Here is a 20223-nt window from a genome sequence, read left to right on the forward strand (position 1 = left end):
TTGGCCTAGTATGAGTAAATGTTAGCGATCTCTCATGGGAGAGGACAATAAACAAGGCTGCCAGGAATTTTGGAGGAAATGGCCCCCAAAGCTGATGGGATAGAAATGTCTCCTCTTGCTCACGTTATGAATTTTCTGCAGCAAGGTGAAGGACTGTGGTGGATCTGGAGGAAAGGAGACTTAATCCACAATTACAGCATTTGAAATGTCATTGTTCTTTTCTCCTCTTTCTTCTCATCAGAAGTATCAGCCGGGTTTGATGAAAACTGTGGTCAGTTCCAGAGATGAACTCAGTGCTTTGTGTTGGGGGAAATTTTTTAAAAATAAATATTTTATTAAAGTATAGTTGGTATATAATATTATATTAGTTTCAGGTGTATGACCTAGTGATTTGACATTTATATACCTTATAACATAATCACCGCCCTAAGTCTAGTAAACACCTATCACCATGCAACGTCATTAGAATATTATTGACTATATTCCCTGTGCTGTACACTGCATCTCCTTGGCTTATTTATTTTATAATTGGAATTTCATACCTCTTACTCCCTTTCACCTTTTCCACCCATCCCTCTACCTGCCTGCCCTCTGGCAATCATCAGTTTGTTCTCTGTTTCTATGAGTCTTTTTATTGTTTGATTGTTTATTTATTTTAGATTCCACATATAAGTGAAATCACATGGTATTTGTCTTTCTTTCTCTGACTTATTTCACTTAGCATAATATCCCCTAGGTATATCCATATTGTCACAAATGGCAAGATTTCATTCTTTTTTATTGCTGAGCAATGTTTCACTGTGTATATATACACAATGGAATATATACACATATATGCACATATATATGTATATGTATATACATTTTCTTTATTCACTTATTTATCAATGGATGCCTAAGTTGCTTCCATGTTTTGACTATTGTAAATAATGCCGCAAAGAACATAGGGGTGCATACATCTTTTTGAATTAGTATTTTTGTTTTCCTTAGACAAATACCCAGAAATGGAATTGCTAGGTTGTATGGTAGCTCTACTTTTAATTTGCTGAGAAATCTCCATACCGTTTCCATAGTGGCTGCACCAGTTTACATTCCCACCAACAATGCGCAGGGCTCCCCTTTTCTCCACATCCTCACCAACACTTGTTATTCGAGTTGGGGACATTTTGCATTAATATCAAGGAAGGAAGGAAACAAGGGCAGACAGAGAGCCAAGTGCCACTGGGAACTCGGAGACAGAGGCCACCCAGCCTTCTATTTCCCCATCTACCAAAAACCTTCCCATTCTTCATTGTGCCCTCTCTCGCAGAGTGGGTAGGCACGGGCCTCTCCGGGCTGGGAAACGAGAGAATCTTGCCCTTCTTGGCATCTCTGGACTGTGGAGAAGATAAAATAAGATGCAATCAGAAAAAACCTGGGTCTTGTAGACTAAAGGGTGTGGGAGAATTCAGTATCTTCTAGTCAAGTTTATACTATGCAACTTAACTGAGTACTTAACACATCATGTGGTTTGCGCCCTGTTAACCAAGTTCATTGCCTCCAACTATTGTAGCAGAACTCTCTGGACTCTAAGATGGGACCCTGGAGATGCTGTTTCCTGAATTCAAGCCAAAAGAAAATTAAATGGCCTGGTTTTGAGGCATGTGCAAGTGAAGCCGCCCTTTCACAAACAGGGCCCCCTCCCCTGTGGCAGAATCTTCTTGGGTCTGGCTTTCCTTCCCATGCGAGAAGGTGGCAGCAACATAAAACAGTGTAGTCCAGTGATTAAATGTCCAGGATTGAGAGGCGGAGTGCAAATCCTGGCTCCACTACCTATTAGCTGTGTGGCGACTTAACCTCTGTGCTTCAGTTTTCTCGCTTGTAATGTGGGGGTAATAATAACCCTTACCCCGCAAGGCTGAATGCGGATTAAATAAGTCATTTTGGAAAGCACTTAGCATAGCTCTCAGTTGTTCGAACCCACTCTGCCCAGCCACATGCTCCTCAATCACCGAGGCCTTTTTTTTACTAAAGTGAGGTATACAAACACCTATGAAAACTCTGAGACCTGAGACTTTGACTTGAAGCATATATTGTCCTCAGAGAGAAACTTCTTGGCTTCTCCCACAGTGCTAGCTTTGGTTTTTCTCTCCACACCACAGAAAGACGTTTACCTTGTAAGCAAAAATGTGTGTGTGCACACACACATGCACTTATGTGTATATATATATTAAATTACACTTTTATGTAACACTTGTGCCAACTACCTTTCCAAATGCTTTATGTGTATTGACTAATGTAAATCTCACAACAGCCCTGTGAGGTGGACACTGTCAGTGTCCCCATTTAAAAACGAAGACACTGAAACCTAAGAAGATTAAGTGGCTGAGTCAAGATTCTAACACTGTGTGTTATGAGTTTTAAAAGTCTCACAAAATAATACTTAACTCTTACCAAGCGAAGTACACACTGATATTTTCTATTCTGTTCCATTAAATTTTACAAATGTCAATCTTGATTTACTAAATTGATTTCTCAACCCCCCCATGAGCCAAAAATTAGTGTGAAAGTCACTGTCCCACGGAATCTGCTCGGAAAGCGAGCAGGGTGGTGATGGAGAAACTCCTGAGGAGAAGGGGACAAAGACAAGGTGGCTTCAGCGTGGCCTTTTTTCAGAAGCGGATGGAGCTCTAGCTGGGAGTGCTGGGCCTCTGAGACTTGGGAAGGTTCCTCGTGGTTCCCAGGTGTGGGGCTCTGAAGACAGCGTGCAGGGTGGCTGCAGCTGAACCCCGGCATTCGTTCCTGGAGATCTGGCTGTGGGGATATTGCCGATCGTTCTCTTGACCCTTCTCAGACTCAAATCAGAGAACAGCCTTCCAACCTGGAGCCCCTATTGGGAGCTCAGGATGTGGGGCTGATTGCTGATGGCTTGAAGTACCTGGTCCTCTTTATGAGGTGATTGGTGTTCCATCGACAGTATCCTATGTTAGTTATATTTTTATCAAGTCATGTGACACTCACAGAGCTGAATTAGATGAGCGAAATTTCTGTCCCATTCCATAAGTGAAGGAAGAGAGGCTCAGAGACGTGCAATGATGTGCCCAAGGCTCAGAGCAGACTGGTACTCAGGTCACCTGGCTTCCGGTTCCGGTGTTTTGAGCTGCCGATCCCACGGCTGACTGTGTGATTTTGTATTAACCATGGAGATGTTTCAGGAAGTGGATACAGAGAGGCCACCTGACCTATCTGGGGTTCATCATTTGGCTCCTCTGTCCCTCAGCTCCGGTTGCCCACTGGTTAGATACAGCAGAGTAATTCCCACCCTGGGACAACCTAATGCATAGGCCAGAGGACGGAAGAGTGCACTGTGGCTTCCGTCCGTCTGGGGGTGTCATTCTTACATAGGTATGTTTGATATCCGTATTGACTTCTCCAGTGGGGAATGAGTTTAAATTCCAGCCAGCCAGATAAAGGTTAAATTCGAGACTGAATGGCAGACAAGGTGGATACCAAGGGAAGTTGTGACTCTTTAGAAGGGACCATCATCTCTTTGGGATGGGTCAGCTAAGGCACTGTGCCTCTGAGGCAGGAGGAAGGACAAGATCAGCTCAGGAGGCTCTGTCAGCTCTGGGGTGTGCTAAGGGAACACTGCCCCCACAGGTCCCACTCTGGCATCAGGGATTAGGGACTGCTGGGAGTCTGGGTACCACTAGGCCGGCCATTGAGAGCATTTCTCCCATGGTCTATTCTGAGTGACCTACAGCTGTTTTTCAAGGCAGCTGTCTCCCCAAGCCTCTCTTGGGTTTCTTGTGGGGACAGGGAGTGCTCTAACACCCACTCTTCCATCCTGTGTCAGGAAAGCCAGGCTCCCACCAGCCAGTGCTTCTCCTCCCTGGTATTGCTTTTAATAGTTTGAAAAGTTAGGGAAATATTTTTCAGAGCTGTAGTTGCTCCCACAAGATTCTGGCTTTTTCCCATTGAGAGTGAGCCTTCGAAGACCATTTTATCTATTGATCAGAGAAAATGTTAACTGAGCAGGAGCCACTTTGTGCCAGGTGGGACTCCACATCCTGGACCCCAATACTCTTCCAACTTCGGTTAGTTATGAGGGATAAACAGGGGCCTAAATATAGAGCAGTTCTAATAGGGCACAGTGTAAGCACATGGTGAATGGAAGTTATTCTTACCTCCGGTGTGACCCCTGACCTAGTCGAAGGGCCAATGTTCTCCCACCTCTTGACTTTGGTACTCTTTCTGGAGTGCCCGCCCTCCCTCTCAGAAGCTATTGTCCCCACGCTGCTCCCTACCCCGATCATCTCCCACCTCTCCATCATTCTGCCCTCACCACAGGCTGCTTTTGAGGGGAGGATGGTTTTGTGGGTTTGGTTTTGTCTGTGTCCAGATTGGGGGTCCTCGAGTGCAGGGATGCCACCTTAGTTTCTTGCACTGTGGATGCTCAGGACATGACTATGGAATGAATGATCAATGCATGCCCATATCTTCACGTGGGGGGAGGCTTTCTGTAGGTGGGAGTATTTAACAGGGGCTTTCTGGAAGAGGTGGCATCTGAACCCAGCCTGAAAGCAGTATTCGCCTGCCTCCCCAGGGAGAATGGAATTCAACAGACATCTAGGATGGAATCTGGGAATTGGTTTTTTAGAGAAGTTTCTCAGGTTATCTGATAATCATTTTAGCTGAGATCTGCTGCCTTAAAGGTTGACTTGCTCTGGTGGCTGGAGAGGAGAGGGAGAGAGGGAGGTGGATGGCATGGCCAAAAGCAGAGACGCCTAGGGCCTTTTGAGAAATATGGAGAAACTCCGGCCGAGTTAGAAAATTTACATACTGAGCAGTGAAATATGACCTTTGAACGATGAATGGGGATGTGCCGTAGTGGGCCTTGGACACCAAAACGAGGAATGAGGCCTTTACGTAGCAGGCAGCCGTGGGGGCGACCATTGCCAATTTCTGAGCAAAAGAGTAAGATGACGAAAACGGGCATTAAACCATACCCCACAGAGGGGAAACTGGCTGTATTTTTAAAGCACAATGGTAAGAATCCTAATCCTAAGCTTCCTTTTATCACTCATTTCAAGTGCTTCTTGGTTTCTAACCTAAATCTTTTCTGTTGTAATCAAAGTCCAATTTGTCTCATAGGAGTTGGAAAACAGCTGGACAAGTCCCAGTGACTGGAAAGAAAAGTAGTCCTCCCATTTCTGTCAGCGAGAACCCACATATTTTGGCGGAACAAGAGCGTGTACTAGGGTCCTGGGCCAAGCTGGCAAAGCCCTGGGGCGCGTGAGGGCAGTGAGGCCTGCAGTGGTATAGCTGCCCACCGCCAGGGGTGGGGGCTTGGGGTAATTGGAGCCCTCGTGGAATCAGAAGCCCTGGATTTGCCCCTGAGGTGCCCCTCCCCACCACCCGCCCCAGTACTTGCATACACACTGTGTCTTTGAAAAGCTCGTGGCATCAACACAGGCATCTCTACCCTCCCGCTCCATTGTGAAGGTGAAAGAGGTGGGGCTGATAAAGGTTTCTGAGCCTGGAGATAAGGGCCTAGAAGAAGAAAGATAAGATGTGACTCAAAGAGGGGCGCAGGAGAAGAGGTTAAGGGGGGCGTCTCACTGTTTCTCACCCCAGCCTGTTGGAGTGCCCATGTGACATCTGAGAGGGGATCTTCCAGGAGCCACAGAGGCAGCAGGTGTGTCTGTTCCCTTCCACCCCCAGCTTAGACCATCCCCAGGCTACGGGGAGTGGGCACGAGTCCAACTCGGTCTCGTCCTCCGAGGGTCTTCCTCTGCCGTTGCCCTTGTGCCATTTCCTCCACTTGTCATCTGCAGCGATATCTGACTCCAGGGATTCCAGGCTCCAAAAAGAAGGCTTTTCTTGAACAGAGAGTTTCTCCTCGCTCGTCTGCGCCCCCGGGCTTCCAGGGCAAGTGGAACATTCCATTTAAAGGGTGAAACAGGAACAGGTGAGCGTACAATACAGAAAAGAGGGAGGACGCAAGAGACATAGGTGGCAGGAGTGCTGAGCCACTCACACCGCCCACCTCCTCCTCTGCCACCTCCTACCGACCTGCTCAAGGGCTCCTTGCTACCTATGTCCTGACCCCAAAATGCCAACACGGTAGGATATGGCTCTGAGATACCTAAAGAGGCCAGGTAGGCGGACATCCTCTCAGAAGACCCTGTCCCTCCCATCTGGGGACCTTCACTTTCCCACCCACCTGGGGCCGCTGTGTTCCACAGTTCTGGGGGCACCTTTCACACTGTGCTTCATGTGAATGGCAGCCCCTGGGGTTGTGCCGAGGCCAGGAAGTCAGTGCCAGCCGATAAGTAGGAGGGTAGAATCCGACACTTTTCTGTGTTCTAGGCAAACAATAGGGACCCTTCCAGGAAGCTAAGGGGAGGGAGTTGCCTGTAAAAGGATCCCGGTAGAGGCTCTGTGTGGTGGCTTGAACAGGTTTCTGCATTTGCTGCTGGTTCCTTAATTAGACACCTACATAGTGCTCCCAGCTAATGACCACGTCTCCCGGGGAGATGACAGATAAAAGGGTGGGTAACTTCAGAGTGCCACTTGAAGGTCTCAAGGACAGCTCCCAGAGAACGGGACAGGGGAGGCAGAGCATCATGGGATTTCCTTGGGCCAATAGATGCTACAGACTATCAAAGAGAATGGGTGTTTTCTCTCCAGGGACTGAGAAGAGAGGCAGCCAGCTTGAAGCCTGTCTCTCTCTCCAATATTAGCATCCTGTGTGTGTGAGCTTTAAACTCCTGGCTGTGGTTTGCTCTCTTGAGAAATGGGGAGGGTCATCCCTGGTGTCCAGGTAGTCATGGAGGCCAGATGAGCTCAGGAATGTGTATATTTCTGGGGTTGGTGCTCTGAGGTAGAGAGCAACCAGGTGTCTTTTCAGGTACCTGCAAGTTAGGTTGGAAAGAGAGCCAGGTGGGGAGCTCTGCCAATTGTGTGGAGAGTGCATCGCGAGCCTTGGGAACTCCGTCTGGACAATCGGGAACCATTTGGGGATTTGAAGCTGAGTTTCGACAATGGCTAAGGGCCTAGCTGCGGATGTTTCAGAGCTGCTCAGAGGATGTGCTAGAGGCAAACTGATGCCAGTGACTGGGCGAGTGGCTGTGTTTAAGTGTGATTCTTCCGTACCCATCCCCAGCACTCTCCAGCTCATCTTGCTAGAACTGGGCTTGTTGGGATGTGGGCAAAGAGGCCCCAGTCCTCTCCTAGGTGAGCCAGCCAAATATTTACCAAAATCAAGCTGCAGAGGAAAGGTGCCAGAACCCAGTAAGTGTTGTGTTTGTGCTGCCCAAACAATGCCATGCTTCCTGGGCTTCCAAACACCAAGGCCTGTTGAGAGGCTGGAGCCAGGCCCCTGCGAAGGCCAGCTGGAGGAAAGCACAGGGCTGGGCACCATGTGTGAGCCAGAGAGAGGCCACTCTGCCCCTCGGGTCTCTGGGACACTGGCATTCTGGCTTTGGATCATCTTTGGTCTCATTTCCTCTATCTCAGGAAGGCCTGGATGCATCGAGAGGAGGGAATCTGGCGAGGGATTACAGGACTGCTGCAGGTGTTGGTCTCTTCCATGTTTCTTATGGAAATGATAGAAATAATCATTTCTGTCCATTTCAGAGCCAAGGTGAAGTAGATGAACTGCTATCATGGAAACTTTGAACTAGAGGGGAAAGACTGAATTTTGAAACTGGGCAGACCTAGTTTTGAGTTTTGGTTTTACCACTTACTAGTCGTGTGACTTTGTGTAAGATAGCTAACTCCTCTAATCATTCTAATCACAAGTTCCCAGTGGTATAAAGTGGGATTTTTAGGACCCACATTGCCATAGGTGATCGTGAAGTTTCCTCCTATAAAGAAATAAAACAATTCCTTTTACAACATAACCTGAATTCTTCCATATTAGGAAGCGGGAAAGGGACTATATTCAATTTCATTCAATAAACATTTTGAACAAAGATATTTCCAGTTTCAGAGAGTCAATGATTGTGTCTTTAAAAACCCTTTGAACATCTTGGAAGGAAGAAATATTTGAGAACTCTGTTATATTTGGCAGTTATCATTACTTTTTTGTTACCCTCAGGAAGACTTTATCTGTTTAGTTCCAGCACTGAAAACAATCCTAACAGCATTCTTCAACAGTGAAACAGGCTACCGGCAAAAGTAGTGAGCATCTTGTTCCTGCAGGAGTTCAAGTGGCATGTTCACTTTTTCTAGGTGCTGGAGAGAGCTTTTCCTGCATTGGGTGGGAGGGCAGACTGCTTAGTGCTGAGATCCCTCTTCAATGTGGGAGGCCCTCACTCTGGGATCACCAAAATTCCCCAGCACAGGATAGGGGGTTTCTCTACCTCACTAGGCTAATGTGTGAGAGATTGGAACTAGGGGGAAATTTCCCTGGGGCTTTATGACTTCTTTCTCCTAAGCACAGCTTCTTTTATCTGGACCAAGTCTGGATTCTAACATCTTTCCTCTCTCTAAATGTTCGTTACTGTGATCGAAGCGCTCGTGTGCACTCTGTCCTGCCCTGCTGTGTGTCTCAGAGCCATCTTCTATTCTGGTTGGATCAAACCACCTTAGACAAGATGGGAGATTAACAACCAAGCAACTATTTACAGCATTCTCACTAGGTGCCCAGCACTGGTGTAGAAGCAGAGGCGGAAGGCAAGAAGTTTAATACATTGTCCCAGTCCTTAAAAAGCTTCAGTCTGTCTTTTGGAAATAAGATTTATAGACAAAATAAGTCAAGTAAGGGTACAAGGCTGTATGGAATGACAGTTGAGTGGTAAAGACAATGGTAGGAGTGAATGGGAAAGTGATAGCTAGTAGTGGACCTAGTGAGGCACTTTGGTCCACTGGACCAGTGGCTTTTGGGCACTGATTACTGTTGGAGTGAGAAGCTGGGGTGGGAGTTGACCTGGCAGTTTGACTGGGATGGTTAGTGTTGACATTGATAGAAGTAGGAAAACTTAGATGAGGAGCCCAATAATAATTGACTGTTTTTAACATGCATAGGTTGCAATATTCAAATGATACAGAATAGTATTCAGTGAAGCTTTCCTCCTGCCCCATCTCGGCTCCACCCCCGGCTTCCTCCTTGGAGGTGGTCACTGTTATCAGAGTCTGTGTGTCCTTCCTGAGATGAATTAAGCCAGTCTTAGCTATGACCCATGGGCCAAATCCCGCCCACCAGCTGATTTTGCATGACCCATGAACCAAAAATGATGTGTACATTGTAAATGGTTGAAAAAAGAGAAGAATAAAATTTTGTGACACATTAACACAATATGAAATTCAAATTTCGGTGTCTACAAGTAGAGTTTTATTGAAACACAGCCATGCTCATTCATTTATACTCATTCATTTATGCTCATTAGTTTATACTAAATCGTTTATGCTAATTTATGCTAATTAATTTATGCTCATGTGTTTACATGTTGTCTGTGGCTGCTTTTGTACTACAAAGACAGAATTGAATATGTGTAATGGAGACGATATGGCCAAGGAAGCTGAAAATATTTACTATCTAGCCCTTTACATAAAAAGTTTGCTGACCCCTGCTCGAGGCAAATATAATCATATAGGTAGTTAAAAATTGTTCCTTAACCCAGATGGTAGCATACTCAGTTAATTGCTCTGCCCCTCACTATCTTCATTTCCTCTGTCTTGGAGACTGTTCCATTAGTACTATAATATAGTCAGTGGGCGGTGAATCTATATTTTATTTTAGGCATGTCGAGTTTCAGGCAAAGACTACAGGCGTACCTCAGGGGTATTGCGGGTCTGCTTCCAGACCACCCCGATAGAATGAGTCGTAATCTTTTTGCTGGTGGAGTATCTTGCCTTCACTTTGTAAAAAACCCAACACTCGTGAAGCACAATAAAATGAGGTGTGCCTAGAGTTTTGGGGACATGCTCAATAGCTGGCTGGACGCAAGGGCCTGAAGCTTGGGGCCTGGAGGTGGAGATGCGAGACACATCTGCAGGGACGTCGGCAGGGCCAACCTCTAACCTTGGCCTGCAAATGAAAGATTTCGATTTGTACACGTGAAGTGTTGAATTCTGAGCACTGGACAAAGTGACCTGGGAATGTTACTAGTCAGATTGACTTAAAGCCAATAAATGAGAAATGTTAAACCAACACCAGAAGGAACAGTAAACACTAGGGGCAATTTAGAGTTACCTCTTGAGTCAGAAATAAGCTAATAAAAGGGAGTGTGCAGTGGTAAGCAGAGCGGGAGGGTGGGGGATCTTTATTGAATGCCTACTGTGTGCCTACTGCTTTACACCTGTTACCATATTTAATTATTACTCTCCTACGTAGCATCTTTTACTTTATTTTATAAATGAGGAAATGAGGCCCAGAGAGGTTAAATGACTTTTCTCACAATCGGTGATTCAAAGCATGATTCCATCTGACTTTTAAAAGCTTCTCCTTCCATTCTGCCACCCAAGATGCCAAATTGGGCTGGCGGCCCCTCCCTGGCTTTGACCAGCCCTTTTCTCTTCCTGGTCTCAGCTCCCTCATCTGCAAAATGAGGCAACTGTCACCATTATTTCCCTTTCCACGCTCACCTGGCCAGAATCTAGATGTTACAGGTGAGAGATAGGGAAAGGGCGGCTCTATAAGGGCCAAGTACAGGAACTGGAGAGAGAAGAGGAAGGTGCATTTAGCAATTAGTGCGTGCCAGATCAGCTACATGGGATCTGATTCTTAGGAGACTGTTACTCCTTGATATGCAGAAAGAGTCCAGAAATCTCTGCTTCTAAACTGGAAACTTGCCCATCATCCTTACTGCTGGTGGTCACTCCCTGTGTCTGCAGGGCTCCGTTCAGAGTTTATGGAGGAGCTGCAGCTAGAGGGCTGTCTGATGTTACCGAGCTGCAGGCAGGGTGAGGAGGGAGGGGAGTGCCGGCGGCAAGCCTTCAGACCAAGGAGCCGGCGGCATGCTGTGTTTATATAGGACTCGGCCAACCTGCAGTTTCGGATTTCAGACCCCTGCTTTATCGGGAGAATTTCCCCTGGTTTTCAGTCAATACTGGAGCAGGGGGAGAGAGCTGACACTAGAGTCTTCCTGGAAGACTGGGGAGGTCCTGGATTTCGAGGCTCTCCTTGTCTCCTTCCTTCTCTTGGGAGCTGCATCTATCACCCTTGGCAATTTTCTCGAATCTGGAGTATTGTTTCATTCCTTCCCAATCAGCAATTTGTGTCTTCCAGTTGGGTCCTGACTTCAAGCATGGAAGGTAAAATCTGGGGCCATACATGTTGGGTAAAGAGGAGTAATGAGAGGGATGAGAGAGAGAAAGAGAGGAGGGGGTGAGGGGAGAGGGCGAGGGGGAGGGGAGAGAAGAGAGGTGTGCGTTGGGGGCACCTCTATTGTGTGTGAAGGCAAATCCTTCCTCCCCTTCCTTTCATTTATGCCCTTTTCTTTCTAACAAACAGGAATGTCTCATGAATGTTCATCTTCCTTTGGGGAGGTCTCCCATCAGAAAGTTAGAGAAATTTGACTTGTAGAATGTGAATTTAAAAAAAAAAAAAAAAAAGAATGCGACTATGTCCTCACCTGAAGGAACGGGGCTGCAGAGGGGACTTAGGGACATGGGTCTCTTCTGGAGATATGTGTCCAGAGGACTAATGCCCCTAGAGCCAGTCCTGGTTTTTGCAGGCACTAGGAAATATTCTTCGTAAAGCTAACGGCGAGTCCTGTAGCTGTTTGCGTGGTGGGAAGATGTAAGGAGTGTGGATACCAGCATGGTCTCTATGTGGAATTAGTTTGAAGCAACCTCAAGGGCTTAAAGTGGTGAGAAGCCAAGTGCCAGGAGCACTTTTTCCCAGTGCCTCAGAATGGGGCAGGATGGAGGCCAATGTCTGGAGCAGAGGTGGGGAAGGGGGCTTGGCACTCTTCCTGAGACCAGACACTTGGGTGGGGAGGTGATTGGTGGGTGGTGGGTCAGGCTGGCTGACAGTGGCTTTGTCTTTCCAGGGTTTGCATGGTGTTTCTCAGTGGCCAGGAGCAGAGATCAGAGACAGACCTCATATAAGGGCTAGTGGGTGGGTAGCCTGGCCTAGATGCCAAGACTTGTTTGTGCAGTTACGCCCAGTGAGCAGCCCATGCTGTGAGGAAGGGTCTGGCAGGAAGGGTGGGTGGGCCAGGCCAATAGGACACTGCAAGAAGTTGGAGGTGGCTTTTGAAAGGCAGATTTGGGGTGGTGAGATAAGCATTGGGAGAGGAATGTGGTGGAGGGAGCCGGAGGCAGATTGTGGAGGGGACAGAAAGGAGGGAAGAGAGGGGACCGAGGAGTTCTAAGCTCTCACACATTCCAAGGCTGCTGCCAGCCAGGGGACCTCAGCTCTCAATATAGATGTAACCCAAAATAGGGAGAGAACCAGGGTTTGCCTACTGACTTCTGAACATAACAAGAGAGACGGATGAGAGGCGATGTGGGTTGGGCAAAGTGCATAAAAACACACTTTCAGCACAAGAAATTGTAGAGTGCCGTTGAATCTGCGAGGTGATCACACAGCTATTTGTTAGGCAATATAATTAATAGGTTGTATAGTCTGGTTACTTTTGAAACTGAGGGCATTTTTAAAAATTATGTTTTATTTAAATCACAAGCTATTTCCAAATAGAATTCCAGTGTCTCTGTATATTTGGTAGATGGCGTGGTGCATAATTTTGGCCAACAGATAATAATAACCCTTTTTATCCGGTCATGTAGTGCTTTCCAGCTTGGAGTGCACTTTCATAGACACTCCCATCGGGTGTTCAGTTTATCAGATGTCTACCAGCCCCTGTTTCTCTTGGGTCCTGTGTTAGATATTGAGTATACATAGTTGGATAAGACCTGATTCTGCCCTCAAGGGACTCACAGTCTAAGTGCAGTCTTATAAGGAAGACAAAGCGAATATTATTCCTGCGCCAGAGATGAGGAGTCTGGAGCCAAAAGATGCAGAATGGCAAGGATTAGGATCAATATCCAGCTCCTGATCCAGGGCTTATGTGTGTGTGTCTTCCCTCGTGCACCAATGCACTGTGGTCACTTCCCTCTGCCTCGTCGCCCCCCATACTTTCTCCTTCTAGTAATGAACAATAATCAATAAGCAATAATCCGTGGAAGGCAGAGGGGAAAGCTGCTCCCAGGGATGGTGTCAGTCTTCCCCGGGTTCCTAATGGTGCAACTGAAATGGCATCACTGGGTCTGGGTCTCTGTTACATTGAAGATCTGATGCTGCCACTCCCCAGAGGCCCCTTTCTCTCTCAGATAATTCTTGACTTGGTGCAGACTGGCTTCCTCCCTTTTTCCCTGGATTATCTGAACAGGCCGGGGGACTGTAAAACTCAGGGGGTCACAGAATCTTGGGAGGCTCCACGTGGAGGTAGATGCTCACTGAACCATGGATTTATAAAATAACAACACATGTTCAGTTCTTTGTAGTTGACAGAGTGTATTCACATAAGCAAAGAATGGTGTGTGCTTCTCGATTTCCCTGTCCCTTCCACATTTGCCCAGCCCAGGTGTCCCGGAAAGGCCCGAATCCCCAAAGTTTAAGGTCTCTCTCTCAATTTAAGCTTAAGCTAACAGGAACAGAGAGAGGTCATCTGACCCAGTGATTATCAAATTTTGGTCTGCGACAGAGTTTTCACCAGTCTGAGGTAGAATGAGAAAAATAGGAAAAATGTACTGAAGTTTTTCAGAAAGCAAAATGTATTCAGTTTAAAGGATTTCTTTTGGGGGCAAGAGACGTACTCAAATATTTATTCTGAGGTTATGGCATTCTTACTCTTTATGAACTGATGGTGAGAGTAGATGGTAGCTGGCTTTTTAAAATGTCCTTATTTGGCAAAATAAAAAATTGGCAACCTTTTAGTGGTTCCTTAAATTTCATTTTTGAAATTTAACTGGTTCATGAAATCCAAAAATCTTGCCTCCAGGCAGGACCTTCTCCAGACAGACGAGAATCTCCCTGATAAGGTCTCTGGGGCAGGTGCCAGAAAACTTGGCTTCTGATCTCATCTCCACTGCTCTCTTCCTGTGGTTCCTTGTACTGTGATAAACTCACATTGAGCCTTGGTTACCCCATTTTTGTGTCGTGGGAGGTTTCTACCTCCAGGACAAGGCCGCTGGCAAAAAAATGTGCTCTCGCTTCCTTTTCCCCTTTAGCAGAGTCTGAGACTCCCTCTTCTCTGAGGGGCTCCGGGTCAGGCCTCGCATGTTCTTATTCCTACAGTTATCTTTTGAGAATGATAGAAGTCATTTTCTATTCTTCGGAAGTTGGAGGGGATTGATTATGGGAGCAGCATGAGGTATATTTTACATTTGGGGTCTTGGTTTTCAGTGGTAATCATTAGGAAACACCTTTGTACCTAGGTGGTCGAGAGTCAATGGTACTTAAAAATCTTGCTATCGGTTTTTGTAATGGTGGATCTTCCTGAGCTCTCAAAAATATCAACTGGAGCGTTTCTAAATCTGGAGGCTCCTGGAGGCATTAGAGTGTCTGAGTCTTCCACCTTCTGAAGAGTCAGGCCTGGAATAGCAACAAATATGTGGGAATCCCCAGGCAGCCCCAGCTGCCAGCCTGAGACACGTGGTTGGGTGTGCACATGTGTGCAGACTTGTAGGAAAGAGATCGTTTAGGGGAAAATTAATTTGAAATCACCCTAGAAATTGAACTAGATGCTCTATTTGAGATTTAGTCTAAGACCCTTTTTCTGAAAGCAGATGCTTCTTTGTAAGAGAATTTTCATGGTCTAGGAAAGCAGCTGAGATTTGACTGAGGCTGTTAAATTTGGAGGATTAGGTAGCAGACCTTCAAGATTTCCCCGGGGAAGACAGAGAAGTAGGACAAACTGCTAAGGGAAACAGGAGCCTTGGTTCTGATCTGGAAGACCAGGCCCAGGAACATGGGATTCTCTTGTCCAAAACGTTTCCGAATAGTGAGGGGTCAGTTTAGCATCATGTCCCTTAAGAACAGCGCTATGGAAAAGCCTACACCTGTGGCTGATGACAGGCACCATGTACCTATTTAAACTAGCTGAGGGGGAAAAACTAAGCGAAAAAGTATCCAAGAAGGGCTGACCTCTGCCACGGTCCGCCGCAGATGTTTCCAGCGAGGTTTGGGGCAGGTGAATGATGATGACAAGGCCGTGGTTCTCTTAGCTTACCTCTGATCACCAGTGATGATGGCTTTCCCCAAAGAGGCTTAAATGAGGATTTGTTGCTAAGTTTGGATAGATTTGGGACGCAGAGACAGGGAGTACAACCAAATTCTTGGAGATAAGATCTCTTCTGAAATATTCAAGCCCGATGGCAGAAGGTGTTAACCACTTAGCGTGGCTTTTTCTGATGGTAAGGGTCCACAAAGACGTGACTGGGACCTTGAAGGTGTTCCCATCCTTGTCATGGTGAGGCTATGGAAAGCAATGTCTGGATTCTAGGGCCACCTTTGTCTTCAACTGGCTGCGTTATCTTGGGCAACTCGGTCCTTCTCTGGGCCTCAGATTCCTCACCTGTAAAACGAGGGCGTTAAATGTGGGTGCCATCAGCCTGTTTTTTCAGCTCCATAGGCCTCCGTTCTCGGGGGCAGACAGCAGGGCCTTTCTCAGAACTTCGGGTGCGCCTTAGAGGAGAGTCTACTGTCTCTTTCAGAATTGCAGGTTTGCTGTCCAACAATTGCATGTCTGTTGGAAAAGTGGCTGGAGGTGGCAGGACAAGATAGATATTCTCTAAACAGCACATCCAGGGTCAGAACTGAGAAGCCCACTTGGATGATTGTGCCTTGGATTGGGTCAAGTCCCTAAAATGTATGTCTAGAGCCAAGGGATGTGAGGACAGCAATTGCCCAATATTGCTCACAGTTATTGGCCAGGGCTGGTTTCCCATTTTAAAAGCCCCTGAGGCCATGAAACACATCAGGAGAAACACGCCAAACCTGTTCCACCATGTGTCGGATGTGTTTCTTTCTCACCCCAGAACGTTCCATCTTCATCATCTCCCTCGCATTGAGCATCTTTTCCTTTCTTTAGCCCAATTCCCCACTCATTTGCACACCTTGAGGCTCAATCGTTCGTTATACCCCTGGGAACGTATGTAGGGAGTAGGTAGCACTGATGAAGCTGTGGGGAGTGGTGAGGTGGAGAGAGGGCTGGAAGCCCAATGAGGCGGGGAGTTGGGAGGCATGTATGTTAGGAATCTTCAGACATGTCTATACCTGAAGTCCAAGCTAATAACAACAATGCACTGCCTCTGCCAGCTCTGTTCGCGTAGAAAAGCAGCAGATCCTTAAGGGCTGCTGGGCTGGTCTTTGGTTCCTCTCCCCTGCCCCATGCCAACTTGTGTTCCAGGGAGCTGGCTCCAGGCTGCAGGAACCCAGGGACCCAGGAGAGATCCCAGGAACCCAGAAGAGATCCAGATTGTGATGAGGCAAGTGCTTTGAGTGGCCGTCGACATCTTTAGTTTAAATAACTGGCGGCTCTCCTGAAACCCCTGTTTTCAGAGGCTGGAGGAGCAGCAGAGACAGCTCCACAACTTGTCATCTGAAACCTTGGGGCCTGTGGGTCTCAGGATGGTAACATGGTGCACATACCGTGTATTACAGAAAACCTTCAGCAGGGTCTGCAGCAGCTACTAAATCAAATATGTTAACTTTTCTGCAGTAAGACCTATTGAAAGAGTCACATACATGGGATAAGTTAAAGGCTGGAAAGAGTCTCATGCCTGTATGGGTCATACTTTGCTGCTAACTAAGGTCAAGTCAGGTTGGGTTCTGCCACCAGTTGAGTTAGAAAGAAGCTTTCAATTTTCAGATGTTTGTGGATTTGGGAATGCTATTAAGGCAGTGCAGTTCTGTATTGCCTCCTAAAATCCTGTTTGCATTCCCGTGTCACGGATGAGGAAGCCAAGGCTCAAACAGGGTCAGTAAGCTGTCTAATGCCATTCAGCCGATAAGTATAATTCCCGTCCAGGCTCTAGAACCAGGCTTCTTCGTAGGAGGTTTGGCACACTTTACCTCTCCAGGAGTGAGTGAAGGACAGTCGAAGGTCGGGGTGGGGAGCTCTGGTGAGGAAGGTACTTTCTGCACGTCTGATAGGTTTCATTTATTTATACATTGACTTCCGGGATCCCAGTAGCTAAAGCCTCAGAAGAGAGAAAGCTAAAGTTCAGTCAGCTTTGTGTCTTCAAGAAGAATCCAGTAGGCTTTGTGAGGGCTGTGAGAGCCAAGAACAATGGGGTCAAGTTGGGTTTAGTGAGAGAAGCACCATCTACAGTGGGAACCCTCCCACCCCACCCCTCACCCTCCATGAAGATCCGATGGAACGCACAGTGCTTCCTGCTTCCCTACCCATTGCCTGGGTAGAGAAATCTTGCCTTGAGTAAGGACCAGTCTTGAGAGAAGGGCTGTCTGGAAGGACCACGAACCCCAGATAAAGATGAGAGTGATATGCAGCTTGAAATAAGGAGAATTCAATTAAGAGGTTTCACTGGTCTTCACTAAAAAAGTTAAAAAGGTCAGGGGAAGTGCTAATTCAATCTGCTAAAGATACACCATGTGCTTTTTACCTTTATTGACGGACATTAGTCTGATGTCTGGGCAATGGCAGAGATAACCCCTCCCCCGCTTCTACGTGCTGTCAGATGGTAACTGCCATTTCTGGGTCATCTCTAGGTCATGTAAGATTTGAACTCTCAACATCCAGGCTCACGCGTCCATGGTGTTCCTGTGTGCCGTCAGTGAACTCTAAGCAGCATAGCGGGGAGACCTGTGCTGTGTCCTTCGCTAGGAGGACACCTGTTAGGAAAGGTGGTAGGTTAGTTACCATAGGAACAAGAAACATCTGCTCCAGCCACCCAGAGAACAGATGGTGGAAAATATTCTTAAAGGGACCAATAGCTCATGAAATTGGTTCAAGGGAAATAGGTTTTTCTAAAGAAGGCCTGAGGGGCGGATTAGACCCCTTGACCTGAGAACTCTGGGACTCTAAGGCAGCAAAGGACCCATATTTGCTTTAGAAAGCGCAGGAAGAACACAAAGTTTTTTATTCCCCTGAGTAATGACTGTCCTGTGGGACACGTCTCGAAGCTGTGTCAGCTTGTTGGCTCAGAACTCCCCAAGCCTGTCCATTAGTAGTGCTCACCTGCCACCTTCGTTAGGGATCTCAGCTCCCCACTTCTTCCGTTGCCAGCTCCCTCCTAACCGTCCTAGGAGCTTTTCTAAACTAGGCGGTAGTAAACTAATCTGCGTTCTCTGACCTTTACCTTCACCCTATCCTCTCAGATGGCCTGATCTCTAGACCAGCTGAGGTCTCCCATCACTGTTTTCTATTGTCCTTGGGCAAACCTCCCAGTCCTGTTCCTTCTTCTTCTTTCCACTCTCCTCTTCCTCCTCATGCCAACCATGCATGAAGAGTTGATGAGACGCTGGGTCCTCCAGAAGTCATCTTGGTCATCTTCTCCCTCTTTCTGGTATAGTTAGGACTTCTGAGTTCATGTTACTGAAACTGCTCATAGCAGCTTAAGCCCCAAAGGGATTTTTTACGGTAAGGGTCAGAGAAATGGCTGGACCACAGGAACAAACTAGAACGAAGAAGCCGAGTGCCTCAAGTGTGGTCTTGTTGTTTTGTTCCTCTCCTGCTGGTTTCCATCTTTGCTCTCACTGCAGAGGCCTCTCGACTTCATGGTCAGTCTACAGGGTAGAGAAGACGGTCTCTAGCAACTCCCTTGTGTGCACATCACCTGGAGAGGATGGATCTCTTTTCTCTCTCAATTCCAATTCTCATCCCTGGCAATGGGTTTGGCTGAGCTGAGAGTGGCAGCTACCCCCGTAACCAAGAGAGTGGCATCAGATTTTAGGAACATGGCTTTCATCACTGTAACTATATGGGTATCCGGATCCTGGGGGCAGTTTCTAGAAAGTAGTTATTATTTTCTATCTGTCACACATTAGCCTTCCTTGTGCCTTCAAGCCTAGAGGAGTTTGGTGTGGAATGTTTACACACCTCCAAGCTCTCCTGCTCGGTTCTTTCCCCACCTGACCATGGGGATGCGCAAGGCCTAACGAGTAGCAGGCAGTGAGACTAAGGGAGCCCAGGGCATGGCTGTGGTGTCATTGCCACTCCCTGTGGGTAGAAAGGTCATATGACCTGAACCTTGAAAGCCATTCAGGCTCCTGCCTTGCCCGTAGGTAAAACTATCCTTTCAGTAATGTCCTTCATACAGGATTTTATTGTTTTGTCAGACACTAGGGAGTCAGTATCCAAAAGCTCATCATCGTTTCTGAATTCAGTCGTTCCTAATATGGTTGAATCCATTGTCCCTCGTTCCACCTGTGCTCCTGACGATGACCAGGTCAACTGTCTTGGTTAGTATCAAATCAGTGACTATAAAATCGTCCCCTTGCATGAAAAGACAGAGGTTTGAGCTGGCTGCTCAAAGACAAAGTGAGGGGTCAGATTGTATAATCTCTTCATGATGCTCTACCTCTTTTTCTTTATGCCTCTCGCATGCCTCACTCTACCAAACCTCTCATTGTAATGGCAGACACAGAGCAGGACTGGGGCTGGAAGGAGGAGCGGGGAGGCAGGCCCCACTCTGCTCTGCTCTGTGAGAGGTGTGTGGGAGGGGAATGGAGAACTGAGCACTTCTCTCTGATCTTGCCTGACTCCCCTGGAGCCTGGAGGGTGGGGGTGTCTCTGAGTGGAGGAGAGGGCGGGCCTGCAGGGGCCCAGGAGCTGGGCTATTTCTGTAACATAGAACACATCTGCAGCCAGCCACAGAGAAGGTCAAACTCTGGGCGCATGGCTGGAATGCAAGGGGCCAGGCGTGGGTGAGGGGAGCTGTGGTTTCAACCCTCTGGCAGCTTGAAGGGCCCCTGCGATGCCCTTCGGGGAAGGTGGGGCTACCTGCCGCAAAGTGGGTTGGGTGGGGAGGGCCTGGGCCCTGATGGTGGTGATGATGTGCAGTGCATCCGACGGGGCGGAGAAGCGGCTCAAACTCCAAATACACATTGCGCTGAGGAGGGAGGAATTCAATTCCAAGTTGTGGGGGCTCTACTTTGCGCTCTCTGCCGTGAAGACAAATAAGGTCGTGCAAAGCACGATGCGAAGGGCAAGAGAAGTGCTGAGGCAGAAACCAGGGGTCCAGACAGACGCAGGTGTGTGTCGGCCGGTGTTCAGGGATCCCGATGGGCGGCGGCCAGCCTACATGAAGCGAGGCACCTTAGCTTAA

The 20223-nt window shown here is 47.4% G+C and overlaps 1 protein-coding gene across 13 annotated transcripts in view; it reads left to right on the forward strand.

Moving 5' to 3' along the window:
- PLEKHA6 (pleckstrin homology domain containing A6) overlaps positions 1 to 20223 on the forward strand; it is a 134802-nt gene that overhangs the window by 50838 nt on the left and 63741 nt on the right. For 5 of the 13 annotated variants that reach the window (XM_039881819.1, XM_039881817.1, XM_039881822.1 and 2 more), the window contains one exon: positions 16344 to 16422. The exons of 3 other annotated variants lie outside the window; for them this stretch is intronic. In XM_039881819.1, the coding sequence (XP_039737753.1) occupies positions 16344 to 16422 (79 nt within the window). Of the gene's footprint in view, positions 1 to 10968; positions 11242 to 16343; positions 16423 to 20223 lie in introns of those variants that run through there. 5 more of the 13 variants (XM_039881832.1, XM_039881820.1, XM_039881830.1 and 2 more) reach the window with 5 other exon arrangements.

This window comes from Pteropus medius, unplaced genomic scaffold (genome assembly GCF_902729225.1).
Source record: "Pteropus medius unplaced genomic scaffold, Ma_sr-lr_union100, whole genome shotgun sequence".
Taxonomy (NCBI): Eukaryota; Metazoa; Chordata; class Mammalia; order Chiroptera; family Pteropodidae; genus Pteropus; species Pteropus medius.